Here is a 12,886-nt window from a genome sequence, read left to right as displayed (position 1 = left end):
GGAAGGGAGGAGGGGGGGAGGGGGGGAGCAGGGGGAGTAGTGGACTCTGCAGCTTTCCTGCTCTGTGGTTGGTGGCCCCCGAGACACGTGCTGACCCCTCAAACTGCAGCCTAACTAGGGCTTCCATACATTCTCACACACACACACACACACTGTTGAGTGGCAGAGACATGTGAGCGCCTTCACATTTGCTATTCTGGGCAGTGGAGGGGGAAACCGTGCAGGCCGGGGCAGGAGGGGGGGGGGGGTTTCTCTCGTCCTGCTCGGCTCTCTCGTCCTCTGCGTGCCACAGAAGTCTCGTGCTTTATTCCCACTCCAGGCCGGTGAAGATGGGGTGCTGCTTTAGTAAGGAGCTGAACCCCGGCCCCCCCGGCGAGAGGAGCAGTCTGCTACATGGCGGGGGGCCCCGGGGCCGCCAGCAGGGGGCCGTGGCGCAGCACGTGTGCCTGGAGGAGGAGGAGGAGGACACGCCGGCTCACAAGAAGCCTCCGCAGGACGAGGAGGGGCGCCCGCACCCGGACTATAAGGTTCCGCCGGGCGGCGCCGGAGACCTGAAGCAGGCCGGCTATCGCCGTGACAACGAGGGAATTCTGACCGAGAACCCCCGGGCGGACCCGGCGCCCGGCGGGCCCGGCAGCGAGCCGGCCCCCTACATGGAGGTGCCCGCGCACATGTCGGCCGAACGGAAGATTCTGGAGAACGCGGCGCTGCGGGCCCAGTGGTTCACCAGGCGGCCCCCCCGCTCGCCTCACTGCCGGGGGGCCGGCCCGCGGAGAGAGGCAGCTTCCCCCAAAGCGGAGCAGCAGGAGGAGCAGCAGCAGGAGGAGCAGCAGGAGGAGGAGGAGGAGGAGGAGGAGGAGGAGGAGGAGGAGGAGGAGGAGGAGGTCCGCGCCACGGCGCTGCGTCCCGGCCTGGACACCAGGACCCGGAGCTTCTACAGCATTTGTTCCATCGACCCCGACGACCTTGAACACGACCTTGAACACGACCTTGAACACGACCTCGGCCAATCCCAAACAGCTGGAGCCGCGGAGCCGGGGACAGCTGCTCGGCCCGCGGCAGCCGGCCAATCGGACGGCGAGGCGCTCTTCGCGGTCCGGGGCCACGAGGCGCCGGCTCCGGCTCCGGCTCATGGCGCCGTGCTGCCACTCGCCGCCCCTCAGCAGGGAGACTCTCCCTGGGACCCGCTGCCCCCGGCAACCAGCGAGGAGCCTCAGGAGCCTCAGGGGCCTCAGGGGCCTGAAGACTGTCACCAGGATGAGGCCAAGGAGTACATGTTGATGACATCACACACAGATCAAAGGCCGTGTGAGGAGGAGGACGAGGCCCCTGTGCAGAGTGTGTGCCCTCTGGTTCGTTTCCAGGAGGCGGAGCTTGGCGGTGCCTTCAGGGCTCTGGGCCGCGGTCTCTGTGAGTCGGACCAGCAGCGGGTCCATCGGGCCGCGGGCGCTCCTGAACCGGCGCCTCGCGGCCCGAGTCCTTCGCAGCTCGACCTCCAGCCGGCGGACAACCCCTCCCTGCAGAGCGACGCCATCCCTGTGGGCGTCGCCAGGAAGGAGGAGCCTGACGGAGGTCACGTGGGCACGGCGGAGACCCCCCTCACCGAGGGGTCCTCCGGCCTCTCGGCCATTGAGCCGACCGCCTTCTGCCGCCACGCGGATCCACCGCCGCCCTCTGACCTCCAACACGCCTCCGTCACATCCGACCAATTAGACGTCGGCTCAAGCAATCCGGCGTTTGAACCGAGCGGCACCCCGCCCCCTCCTCGCCGCCGCGCCGCGCTTCCACCTGACGCCGTGAGAGCCGCCGTGGTGTCGGACCCGCCGCGCCAGGAGGCCCCCGTGAGACACGCCGCGGAGAACGCCAAACCCGATGATGTCACCGATGTTTCCCCTGAGCAGAACCGCTTCCTGTTGTCGGGGCTCGGAGACAGTCAGAGCTCAGAGTCCGACTGGGCGGAGGTGGAGGCGGAGATTGAGGTGGAGGTGGAGCTGGAGGTGGAGGTGGCGCCTGAGGTGGAGGCGGAGCCTGAGGTGGAGCCTGAGGTGGAGGTGGAGCTGGAAGCGGAGCCTGAGGTGGAGGTGGAGCTGGAGGTGGAGGCGGAGGTGGAGGTGGAGCTGGAGGCGGAGCTTGATGTGGAGGTGGAGGCGGAGCTTGAGGTGGAGGTGGAGGCGGAGCCTGAGGTGGAGGTGCCTCAGGCGGCAGCTCCACCAGACGGCCCGGATGGGATGAAGGGTCAGGCGTCTCAGGAGGTGACCCCTGACCCCGACGGCTCTCCTCCTGAGACGTCCCACAGTGACGGGTCCTCCGGGGCCCTTGCGGTGCCGGTGGACCCGGGTCAGATCGACGTCTACGCCTCGACGCCGTCCTACGAGATCCACTTCCTGTGCCCCGAGGAGGGCGAGAGGGAGGGGGGCATGAGGGAGATGGTGTCGGAGCTGCTGGGGGACGACGCCGACGCCTCCGTCCGCCGCCTCTGCCCCCACCCCTGGACCAGGCTGGGCCCGGAGGAGGAGCCCGGTGGGCTCTGGGCCCGGGGGGCGTCCGGCGCCGCGGGCCGGACTCCGGCCCGGGCCTCTGAGCCGCTGCTGGGCGCGTACCCCTACAGCACCGTGTGGGACTGGCACACGGACCGCCCGCCTGTGAGTCAGGTGACCTCTGACCCCGCGGTCTACACCTCTAACAGAAGTTGACCTTGATGTGTTTCCTGTCGTCTCATTGGTTCATATCGATGCGCTGCTGGGGGAACATGGCGCCGCTGCCCGGCGTGACCTTCATCTCCGTTTCCTGTCGTCTTCCTCTTCAGGCGCCCGCGTCCTCCCCCGGCCTGAACCCCGATGCCGAGGCGTGGACCAATCACGGCTTTGACTTGAGCGTGGCGGGCCCCGCCTACCTGCAGGCGCCGTGGCTGCAGTTCCCCGGCGTGCTGACCAATCAGGAAGGTAGTCTGCCGTCCTTTATGTTCGTCGTCGTACGTTACGGGACAGATTACCCACAATCCACCGCGTCTCCGCTGACGTTTTAGGGTACGAGCCGGCGTTCCAGCTGGAGGCCGTGGGAGTGGGCGTGGCCGAGGCCGGCGCCCCGGAGTACCTGCCGCCGTCCGCTGAAGCTCCTCCTCCGGTGAACCGCGAGCCGGTGGACCCGCCTCTCTCCGGTAGCGCCGCAGTCCGCCGTGTTGACTCCACCCCCCCGGGGAGCGCCGTCTCTGACGGGACGTGTTTGGTTCCAGGAGACGAGGAGCTGCGGCGGGTTCTGGAGTCCTGCCTGACCCGGGAGCACCTCGGCACCGACCTGTACCTCACCTCCCAGATGGACGGCGACCAGTACGTTTCCATAGCGACGCTGGCCAGCCTGGACAAGATCAAGAGCCTCAGCACGGACCTGGACCTCATCGCACGCATCCTGAAAGGTCCGCCTCCGACCGCGTGATGTCACGTCCTGTCGGGGGAGGGGCCTGAAGGTGTGACCTCCTCTCCTCTCATTGGTCCACAGCTCTGCCGCTGGTGCAGGTGGCGCCGTGTGGGCTGAAGGTCCGGCCCAGTCAGAGCCGCTGTGTCCTTATCCTGAGGGAGATCCCCAGCACCACCCCTCAGGAGGCAGGAGCACCTCCTCTATCCTCTCCTCTTCATCTCCTCTCCTCCTCTCCTCTTCATCTCCTCTTCATCCTCTCCTCTTCATCTCCTCTCCTCTCCTCTTCATCTCCTCTCCTCTTCATCCTCTCCTCTTCATCTCCTCTCCTACTCTTCATCCTCTCCTCTTCATCTCCTCTCCTACTCTTCATCCTCTCCACCTCTTCATCTCTTCATCTCCTCTCCTCATCCCCCCCTCCTCTCCTCCTCACCCCTCCATGTGTCTCCCCCCCTCTCCTCCTCTTCTTTTCATACCCTCCTCCTCATCCCCCCCATCTCCTCTCCTCTTCATCCCCTCCTCCTCTCCTCTACATCCCCTCCTCCTCATCCCCCCCCTCCTCCTCTCTTCATCCCCTCCTTCTCCTCATCCCCTCCTCCTCTCCTCTTCATACCCTCCTCCTCATCCCCCCCTCCTCCTCCCCTCTTCATCCCCTCCTTCTCCTCATCCCCCCTCTCCTCCTCTCCTCTTCATACCCTCCTCCTCATCCCCCCCTCCTCCCTCTTCATCCCTCCTTCTCCTCATCCCCTCTCCTCCTCTCCTCTTCATACCCTCCTCCTCCTCTTCATCCCCTCCTTCTCCTCATCCCCCCCTCCTCCTCTCCTCTTCATACCCTCCTCCTCATCCCCCCCTCCTCCTCTCCTCTTCATCCCCTCCTCCTCTTCTCTTCATACCCTCCTCCTCCTCATGCCCCCCCTCTCCTCCTCTTCTTCATACCCTCCTCCTCATCCCCCCTCCTCCTCTCCTCTTCATACCCTCCTCATCCCCCCCCCTCTCCTCCTCTCCTCTTCATCTCCTCCTCATCCCCTCCTCTCCTCTTCATCTCCTCCTCCCCCCCCCTCTCCTCCTCACCCCTCCATGTGTGTCACTCTCTCCTCCAGGAGGTGGAGTCTCTCTTTGACGAGGAGAACCTCCCAAAGTTCCTGAGCTGTGAGTTTGTGGGCAGCGACAACTGGTTCGTGACCTTCGAGTCGGAACCCGACGCTCAGCAGGTGAACACAACTCCTCCTCTTCCTCCTCTTCGTCCTCCTGGTCTCCAGCTGCTCCGTCTGTGTTCAGGCCTACAAGTACCTGAGAGAGGAGGTCCGGGCGTTCCAGGGGAAGCCGGTCATGGTGAGGATCAAGGCCCGGCCCCTGGGGGCCTCCTCCTTCGGCCCCCGGCCCCCCCCGCCGGACCCGTACGCGCCCCGCTACCCCCCCGGCCCCCACCAGCAGCTGTACGACCTCACCCACGAGGTGTGGGCGGCGGCCGGCTATCCGGACTGCGCCGAGGTGAGCGCCGCCGGCCACATGGCGTGTGACGGGTCCTCCGAGCGTGGCGTCTCACCCGCTGCTGTTGTTGTTGTTGTTTGTGTCGCCAGCACCAGACGCTGATGAACGACATCATGAACGGGTTCTCCGACTTCCAGCCCTACAGCCCTCACCGGCCGAGGTACACGCCGCTCGTCCCCTCGCCGCTCCACTTCCTGTGTGTGTGTGTGTGTGTGAGCGCTCATGACCCGTCTCCTCCAGGAGGGGCTCCCGGTGGGCCGGCCCCCGGGACCGCCGGCAGCCCGGCCCGACCGGATCCCCGTCGGAGCCGCCGGCGGGCGACCGCTCCTCCTCTCTGCCGGCGGCGAGTCGAGGACGCTCACGGGGCAACGCACGCCGTCAGAGCCGAGGGGGAAGGGCGCCCCCTTCTGACCGGGGAAGGTAACGACACCCACACACCTGATGGTGGTGGTGCTGGTGATGGTGGTGGTGATGGTGATGGTGGTGGTGATGGTGATGATGATGGTGGTGGTGGTGATGGTGGTGGTGATGATGGTGGTGGTGGTGATGGTGGTGGTGATGATGGTGGTGATGGTGGTGCTGGTGTTGATGGTGATGATGGTGGTGATGGTGGTGGTGATGGTGATGATGGTGGTGGTGATGGTGGTGGTGATGGTGATGATGGTGGTGCTGGTGATGGTGATGGTGGTGATGGTGATGATGGTGGTGCTGGTGATGGTGATGGTGATGATGGTGATGGTGGTGATGGTGGTGGTGGTGGTGATGATGATGATGGTGATGATGGTGGTGCTGATGATGATGGTGGTGATGGTGATGATGGTGGTGGTGGTGGTGGTGGTGGTGATGGTGGTGGTGGTGGTGATGATGATGATGGTGATGATGGTGGTGCTGGTGATGATGATGGTGATGATGGTGGTGATGGTGATGATGGTGGTGCTGGTCCCTCAGCTTGTTGATGTTGTTGTTTGCGTCTCTGAAGGAGAGGAACCTTCAGCCAGTGGAGGAGGGACAACGCCCGGTCCTGGGACCGAGCCGCTGGAGTGAGTAGCCAGAGAGCATTCTGGGAGTTTGAAGCTCGTCGTGTGTTGACTGTGTGTGTTTGTGTTTGTGTAGAATTCAGCCAATCAGTCGCCTCCCTGCCAGCCAACTCCTCCCCCCGAGCTCGGCCTCACCAGCTTCCCTCCTCTGCCTTCGGCAAACGTCGCCACGGCACCGGTACCTTCAGAGGACGGCGCCGCCAAGGTGACTCTGTGCGACACACACACACACACACACACACACCCCTCAGCCTGTGTACGACCGTGTCTCTCTTCTGCTGCTCTTCCCAGACTGCAGTGAGTCCATCGGCGCCGGCGGCGCCCCCGGAGCAGACCTCAGACCAGTGAGTGGCCGCTCCGCTCCTCCGGCTCTCGGCCCGCTGCTGAGTTTCATCTGGTGTGACTTTGTTCTGCAGGAATGTGGAGCGGCGTGCGGGGGAGAGCGGCGAGGCCCAACCGGCGCCGCCGACACGGGACCCGGACCCGGTAAGACGCGTGTGGCGCTGACGGTTTAGAGTTCAGCTTTTGGTTTGACGTCTCCTCGTCAAGACGTCCCAGTCTCAAAAGTTCGATGTGGTCGTTGAGGAAAAGTCGAGCGCTCAAGAGACCGTGAAACCTTAAAGTGACAGTAGCACCGCGAGCACCCCACAGGCTCCTCCCCCAAATGATCGTAAACGACAACATGGCTTCTGTTAGACACGAGCAGCCAACGACACACATCGCAGAAGCTCGCACACAAACGTCTCGTCGTCCCCCAGAATGCATCAGTACGACAGAGCGCTCTACATGTGTCGCGTGTTTGACAGTGAACCTGTGCTCTGATTGGCCAGGAGTCCAAGAGGCCCAGCTACGCTGCGATCTGCCAGAGGGCGTCGTCCAATGAGCTGCTGTCGCCCGCTGACCCCGCCCCTTTGGAGGAGGGGCGCGCCCCCACCTTTCCGGGCCAGGCGTCCGAGCCGTCTCTGTTGCCACGGTGATCACATCCGCTGGAACAAGAGGACACTTTCTTTAACTTTTTTTTTCTTCACATAAACTGAACATGTATTAATGTCTTGAATCATCTGTGGCTTCACACCATGAGGGGCCAAACGAAGACCGGGGGCCCAGGGTCCAGGATCCAGGGCCCAGGTCCAGGGTCCAGGGTCCAGGGTCCAGAATCCAGGGCCCAGGTCCAGGTCCAGGGTCCAGGGTCCAGGTCCAGGGCCCAGGCCCAGGTCCAGGGTCCAGGGTCCAGGTCCAGGGTCCAGGGTCCAGGGCCCAGGTCCAGGGCCCAGGTCCAGGTCCAGGGTCCAGGTCCAGGGTCCAGGTCCAGGGTCCAGGTCCAGGTCGGATGTGTGAGGTCTTCAGAGGTTCTGTTGGGCTCTCCTCTCCATGTATTCGTGGTTCTTCTGTACAGGATGTTTATTTCTTCACTTGTTGTTCCCTACACGTGTTCTAGTGTTCTTCTGTTCTAGTGTTCTTCTGTTCTAGTGTTCTCCTGTTCTAGTGTTCTTCTGTTCTAGTGTTCTCCTGTTCTTCTGTTCTCGTGTTCTCCTGTTCTAGTGTTCTCCTGTTCTGGTGTTCTTCTGTTCTCCTGTTCTTGTGTTCTCCTGTTCTCCTGTTCTCGTGTTCTGGTGTTCTAGTGTTCTAGTGTTCTTCTGTTCTCCTGTTCTAGTGTTCTTGGGTTCTAGTGTTCTTGGGTTCTAGTGTTCTCCTGTTCTGGTGTTCTCCTGTTCTTGTGTTCTTCTGTTCTCCTGTTCTTCTGTTCTAGTGTTCTCCTGTTCTGGTGTTCTCCTGTTCTCCTGTTCTTGTGTTCTCCTGTTCTCGTGTTCTCGTGTTCTCGTGTTCTCCTGTTCTCGTGTTCTCCTGTTCTAGTGTTCTCCTGTTCTGGTGTTCTCCTGTTCTGGTGTTCTCCTGTTCTGGTGTTCTCCTGTTCTTGTATTCTCCTGTTCTCCTGTTCTTGTATTCTCCTGTTCTTCTGTTCTAGTGTTCTCCTGTTCTTCTGTTCTCGTGTTCTCGTGTTCTCCTGTTCTGGTGTTCTCGTGTTTCTGTGTTCTCCTGTTCTCGTGTTCTCCTGTTCTCGTGTTCTAGTGTTCTTGTGTTCTCGTGTTCTAGTGTTCTCCTGTTCTGGTGTTCTCCTGTTCTTCTGTTCTGGTGTTTCTGTGTTCTGTGTTCTCGTGTTCTCCTGTTCTGGTGTTCTCCTGTTCTTCTGTTCTGGTGTTCTGGTGTTTGTGTTCTCGTGTTCTTCTGTTCTCCTTTTCTGGTGTTCTCCTGTTCTTCTGTTCTGGTGTTCTGGTGTTTCTGTGTTCTGTGTTCTCGTGTTCTTCTGTTCTTGTGTTGTCCTGTTCTTGTGTTCTCGTGTTCTAGTGTTCTCCTGTTCTTCTGTTCTCCTGTTCTTCTGTTCTGGTGTTTCTGTGTTCTGTGTTCTCGTGGGTCTCCAGGTAAACGTCAGCCTGGTGAGGCCTTCAGGTACCGAGGTTCAGTCCGCCGTTCCCCTCAAAGCTCTGGATACCTTTACACCTTTAACACTGAACACTTTTCTCTCGGCGTGACTTTTTTTAAACTTTCCTTTTAGAATTGGTTGGATCTTTTTATTTGACAGCAGTGCTCAGTGCGGTGTGTTCAGGACCCTCGGGACGCCTGAGGCTCTTTCTGTTGGCGTGCAGCCTTTTAAACGTAGACGGCATGCGTGACTCTGTACAGATGTACATATTGGTGAGCGGACATTAAAGTGCCTTTGAAGTTAGAAGTGCTCTCTGTGATCAATCAATAACTGATTCAATGTTTCCCTGTGACGTCGCGGTGCTGCGGTTGCGCCTGCTCACCAGCAGGTGGCAGGCGAGTCACATGACACACGTTCAGCTTCACAAGGAGGACGCTGTGATTTGTGGAGGTCTGTGTGACGTCATCACTGATGAGACTAATGCTGCCACTTGATTAGCGGCTGCTTGACCTTTAATACTAACCACGTTATTCTGTCATAACGAGTCAAATACATCAACCAGAGAGGCAGGATGTGGACATTTAATAAATAAACATGATTGTTGTTGTTTAGGCTTTAATGTTGTCAGCTAAGTGAATAAGAGGGTGACATTAAATTGTGTGAAAGACAATGTACCGAAATGACAAAATGGAGATTGAAGCTTTACATTTTACATTTTAATTTATTTAATAAGAATATTATTTAATTTCTTTCAAAATTGATAATTTTATATTTTAATTAATTTAATTTAAAGACATTTGTTTTCATTCATTTGACCTTCTTAAAAAAGAAAGTTATATCAAAGCTTTGAAATATAATTTGTATTTATTAAAATATTGTGTTCAGAATAATTTCCCTCCTATGTTAACAGTACCCACAATATTTTAATAACTTAAAACTATTTCATTTGAAGCTTTTAATTCTATATTTAAATGTTATTCAGTTTTAATATAATTTATTTTTAATTTATCTTCTTGAGAAAGTAATGTTGAAGCTTATACATTTATGTTATGTATTTAATTAAATGTAAATATAATTTCCCTCCCAGATCTATAATAAACACAAATTAAATAATTAAATTAAAACAAGTGATATTGAAGCTTTTAAATGTATATATATATTTTTATTAACTTTATATTATTTGTAATATATTTACTTCTTTTTATTTCCCTTTAGTACATTTACGAAACAAAAATAACTTATAAAGATGAGAATATATTTAAATGAAATCCAGATTAGTGGTTCATGTGGAAAACTACACCGTCACCGCGCGCTGTAAAATGCGGCTGCGCGCGGCGCCCCCTGCCGGTGATGAGCGGGCACGCGCCTCCTTCCTCCGTGGAGTCACGTGACACCAGCGGCAAGAAGCTGCGAACGGCGCTGACTGGGGCTGCGCGCGAGCCTCCTCATCATCACCGGCAGCAGCACCGCGACGGCACCGAGCGACCGGGGGTCTTCACCGCTTCATGGCGGACCCCCGTTAACGGAGAACCGGAGCCGCGTTCGTTACCCCTCTTTGTTCTTTCTCGACGCCCCGACGTCTCTCGCGCGCCTCCGCCGAGGAGGGGCCGCCGCCGAGGAGGAAGAGGAGGAAGAGGAGGCAGCAACCGGGAGAGGTGTGTTGTTTTACTCCGCGCACGAGCTGAATGGCGGACCGCGAGGCGTCGTCGGTACCGTTGGAGATCCGAGCCCGGCTGGCGGAGCTGGAGCTGGAGCTGTCAGAGGGTGAGTGGTTCACATCCCCACTCCTCCTCTTCCCCTCGTTTTCTCACCACCGTCATCATCACCACCATCCACACCGGGAGCCTTCACCTACTAACGGAATCCAACCGCTCATTCCTGCGCCCCCTCCTCCTCCTCCTCCTCCTCCTCCTCCTCCCCGCTCCTCCCATCCAGATGTTTGTCGTCCAGGGGGACCGGCCTGTCCAGCTCCCTGTAGCCGGGAGAGGGTGAGGGCAGAGCGGGGAGACTCACTGCGGGACTCGGCCGCGGCTCTTTGTCTCCGCACGCGCAGACACACGCGCGCACGCGCACACGGCCCGTCCCGAGTTTCCCAAAACAACCTGTTTATTTATTTATTTTGACCTTGAGAGGATGAGCCTACCTGTCCGTGCGCGCGCGTGTTATATGTGCGCGCGTGCACGTGCGGCTTAATAATAGCATTGCGATGCAACGCCGCGTGACGGAGCAGCGGTCCGGCTGCCGGTGTGATCCCCTCCTGCTGCCGCTGCCTTTGGGCCGGAGGAGGAGGAGGAGGATGAGGAGGAGGATGATGCTTGGGAGTACCCCCCCCCCCCCCCCCCCCCCCATCACAGGCCTGCTGTTGTTTCAGAGGGAGACAGGAACATGACATTCCTGCCGCTATATAATGGGGGTGGACATGTTTTATTCATAGGGCTTGGGGGGAAGGAGGAGGGGTGTGTGTGTGTGTGTGTGGGGGGGGGGGGGGGGCAGCAACATGGTGGACGTGAGCCCCCCCCCCCCCCCAATCATCTTCTCCTCCCGGGTCCATCTGCCACCAGAGACCACGCTGCCGCAGCGTGGAGGCACCTGCAGCTGAGGACACGGTCTCAGGGTCTGGGGGGTCCTGGAGGGTTTGGGGGGTCCTACAGGGTCTGGAGGGTCCTAGAGGGTCTGGGGGGTCCTACAGGGTCTGGAGGGTCCTACAGGGTCTGGGGGGTCCTACAGGGTCTGGAGGGTCCTAGAGGGTCTGGGGGGTCTGGGGGGGTCCGGGAGGACGGGGACTAGTTGCTGCTGCTTCAGGTTTTGGATTCTGGAACGGTGAAAACATGAGTGTGAAAAAGAGAATAAAAAGATATGAGAGACGGTCAGGAACATCAGACACACACACACAGACACACATACACCCACACACACTCACAGACACACAGACACACACTCACAGACACACACACAGACACACACTCACAGACACACAGACACACACATACACACACACTCACAGACACACAGACACACTCACAGACACACACACAGACACACACACACACACTCACATACACACACACTCACGCACACACACAGATACACACACACAGATACACAGATACACACACACACAGATACACACACACAGATACACACACACAGATACACACACACACACAGATACACACACACAGATACACACACACAGATACACACACACAGATACATACACACAGATACACACACACAGATACACGCACACACACAGATACACACACACAGATAGATACACACACAGATACACACACACATACAGATACACACACACATACACACACACACACAGATACACTCGCACAAAACTTGATCAACTACGATTGATCGATTGATCGGCTCTGAACTCCAAACATTTGCAGATTTCTCCTGATTCTCTCCAGTAAACTGAATATTGATCAGAGGATTAATAAATTATTCCAAAACATAACGAGAGAACATCCCGTTACACGAGGAAGAGGCATCACTCAATGACTTGATTAGCTGATTGATTAGCTGATTGATTGATAGATCATTTTGATCATAAGAGCAAAAAGTAAAACACACAAAGATCTTCAATAAATAATCCACTTTTCAGTTCCTAACTCTCTCAAATCTTTCTGCTCATATTGATTATCCCTCATTGATGATCCCGTATTGATTATCCCTCATCATGTGACCAGGCTGTGACATCACTAACATCACCTGCTGCTCCTCCATCAGGTGTTGGTCACATGATGTTTACTTGTGAGGCTTTTATTGATTATTGATCTGTCTGCTTATCAATACCCTGGTTCCACTATTTAGAGGTGTGAGTGTGTGTGTGTGTGTGAGTGTGTGTGTGAGCAGCTACAGGTGTAAAGAAGGTAAATGTCCTCACAAGTCTAGTGAACCCTCAGCTCTCTCACAATAATAATACAATTATTATTATTATGTGTTTATTTACTGAATATAGATTAAATGTTTGTTCACTATGAAGTGATCGTTTTCTCGTTGCTCCTCCGATGTGACAAGTGTTTTCATATCTTTGTGTTGTTGTTGTTGGTTTGGACCGCGTTGACGTCATTTGTTGGTTTGTGGAAGTTTTTAAGTCTTGATTTTACTCGTAAACAGGAAGTGACCATATTAGGACAGGAGGAGTTACATAAAGACGCTGTATCGTCTCTGGTGGAGACCTGTCCATCACCTTAAGCCCCGCCCCTAAAGCGCCCCCTGCTTCATGGCCTGTTGACGCTAAATGACCATAAAGTATAAATGATGACATCATGCTGTATAGAAGAATACTTGAGACTGAGACAAAGAGTCAACCCCTGGTGGTCAGGAGAGAGAATGCAGCTTCAACACATGAAGCATAGACTTCTATACAACCAGAGGAGTCGCCCCCTGGTGGCCAGGAGAGAGAATGCAGCTTTAACACATGAAGCATAGACTTCTATACAACCAGAGGAGTCGCCCCCTGGTGGTCAGGAGAGAATGCAGCTTTAACACATGAAGCATAGACTTC

The 12,886-nt window shown here is 56.7% G+C and overlaps 2 protein-coding genes across 2 annotated transcripts in view; both read left to right on the top strand.

Moving 5' to 3' along the window:
- Positions 1 to 329: 329 nt before the first annotated feature.
- On the top strand, positions 330 to 8,964 carry LOC130206611 (uncharacterized). The gene is made up of 16 exons (XM_056434657.1): positions 330 to 779; positions 867 to 2,051; positions 2,106 to 2,642; positions 2,807 to 2,942; positions 3,026 to 3,157; positions 3,233 to 3,412; positions 3,496 to 3,599; positions 4,512 to 4,622; positions 4,690 to 4,902; positions 4,992 to 5,062; positions 5,143 to 5,322; positions 5,882 to 5,942; positions 6,016 to 6,144; positions 6,231 to 6,283; positions 6,356 to 6,425; positions 6,770 to 8,964. The coding sequence occupies exons 1-16, from the start codon at positions 330 to 332 to the stop codon at positions 6,914 to 6,916; spliced, it is 3,759 nt and encodes a 1,252-aa protein (XP_056290632.1). The 3' UTR covers positions 6,917 to 8,964.
- An 889-nt stretch (positions 8,965 to 9,853) lies between these two features.
- The window catches only part of LOC130206610 (disco-interacting protein 2 homolog C-like), an 82,341-nt gene continuing 79,308 nt past the window's right edge, over positions 9,854 to 12,886 (top strand). Inside the window, exon 1 of the mRNA XM_056434655.1 lies at positions 9,854 to 10,125. Coding sequence (XP_056290630.1) covers positions 10,047 to 10,125 — 79 coding nt within the window. The 5' untranslated portion in view covers positions 9,854 to 10,046. The remainder of the gene's footprint in view (positions 10,126 to 12,886) is intronic.

This window comes from Pseudoliparis swirei, chromosome 16 (assembly GCF_029220125.1).
Source record: "Pseudoliparis swirei isolate HS2019 ecotype Mariana Trench chromosome 16, NWPU_hadal_v1, whole genome shotgun sequence".
Lineage (NCBI taxonomy): Eukaryota > Metazoa > Chordata > Actinopteri > Perciformes > Liparidae > Pseudoliparis > Pseudoliparis swirei.
The sequence above is the reverse complement of the archived record's forward strand: the minus strand, read 5'-3'. Positions and strand labels throughout refer to the sequence as shown.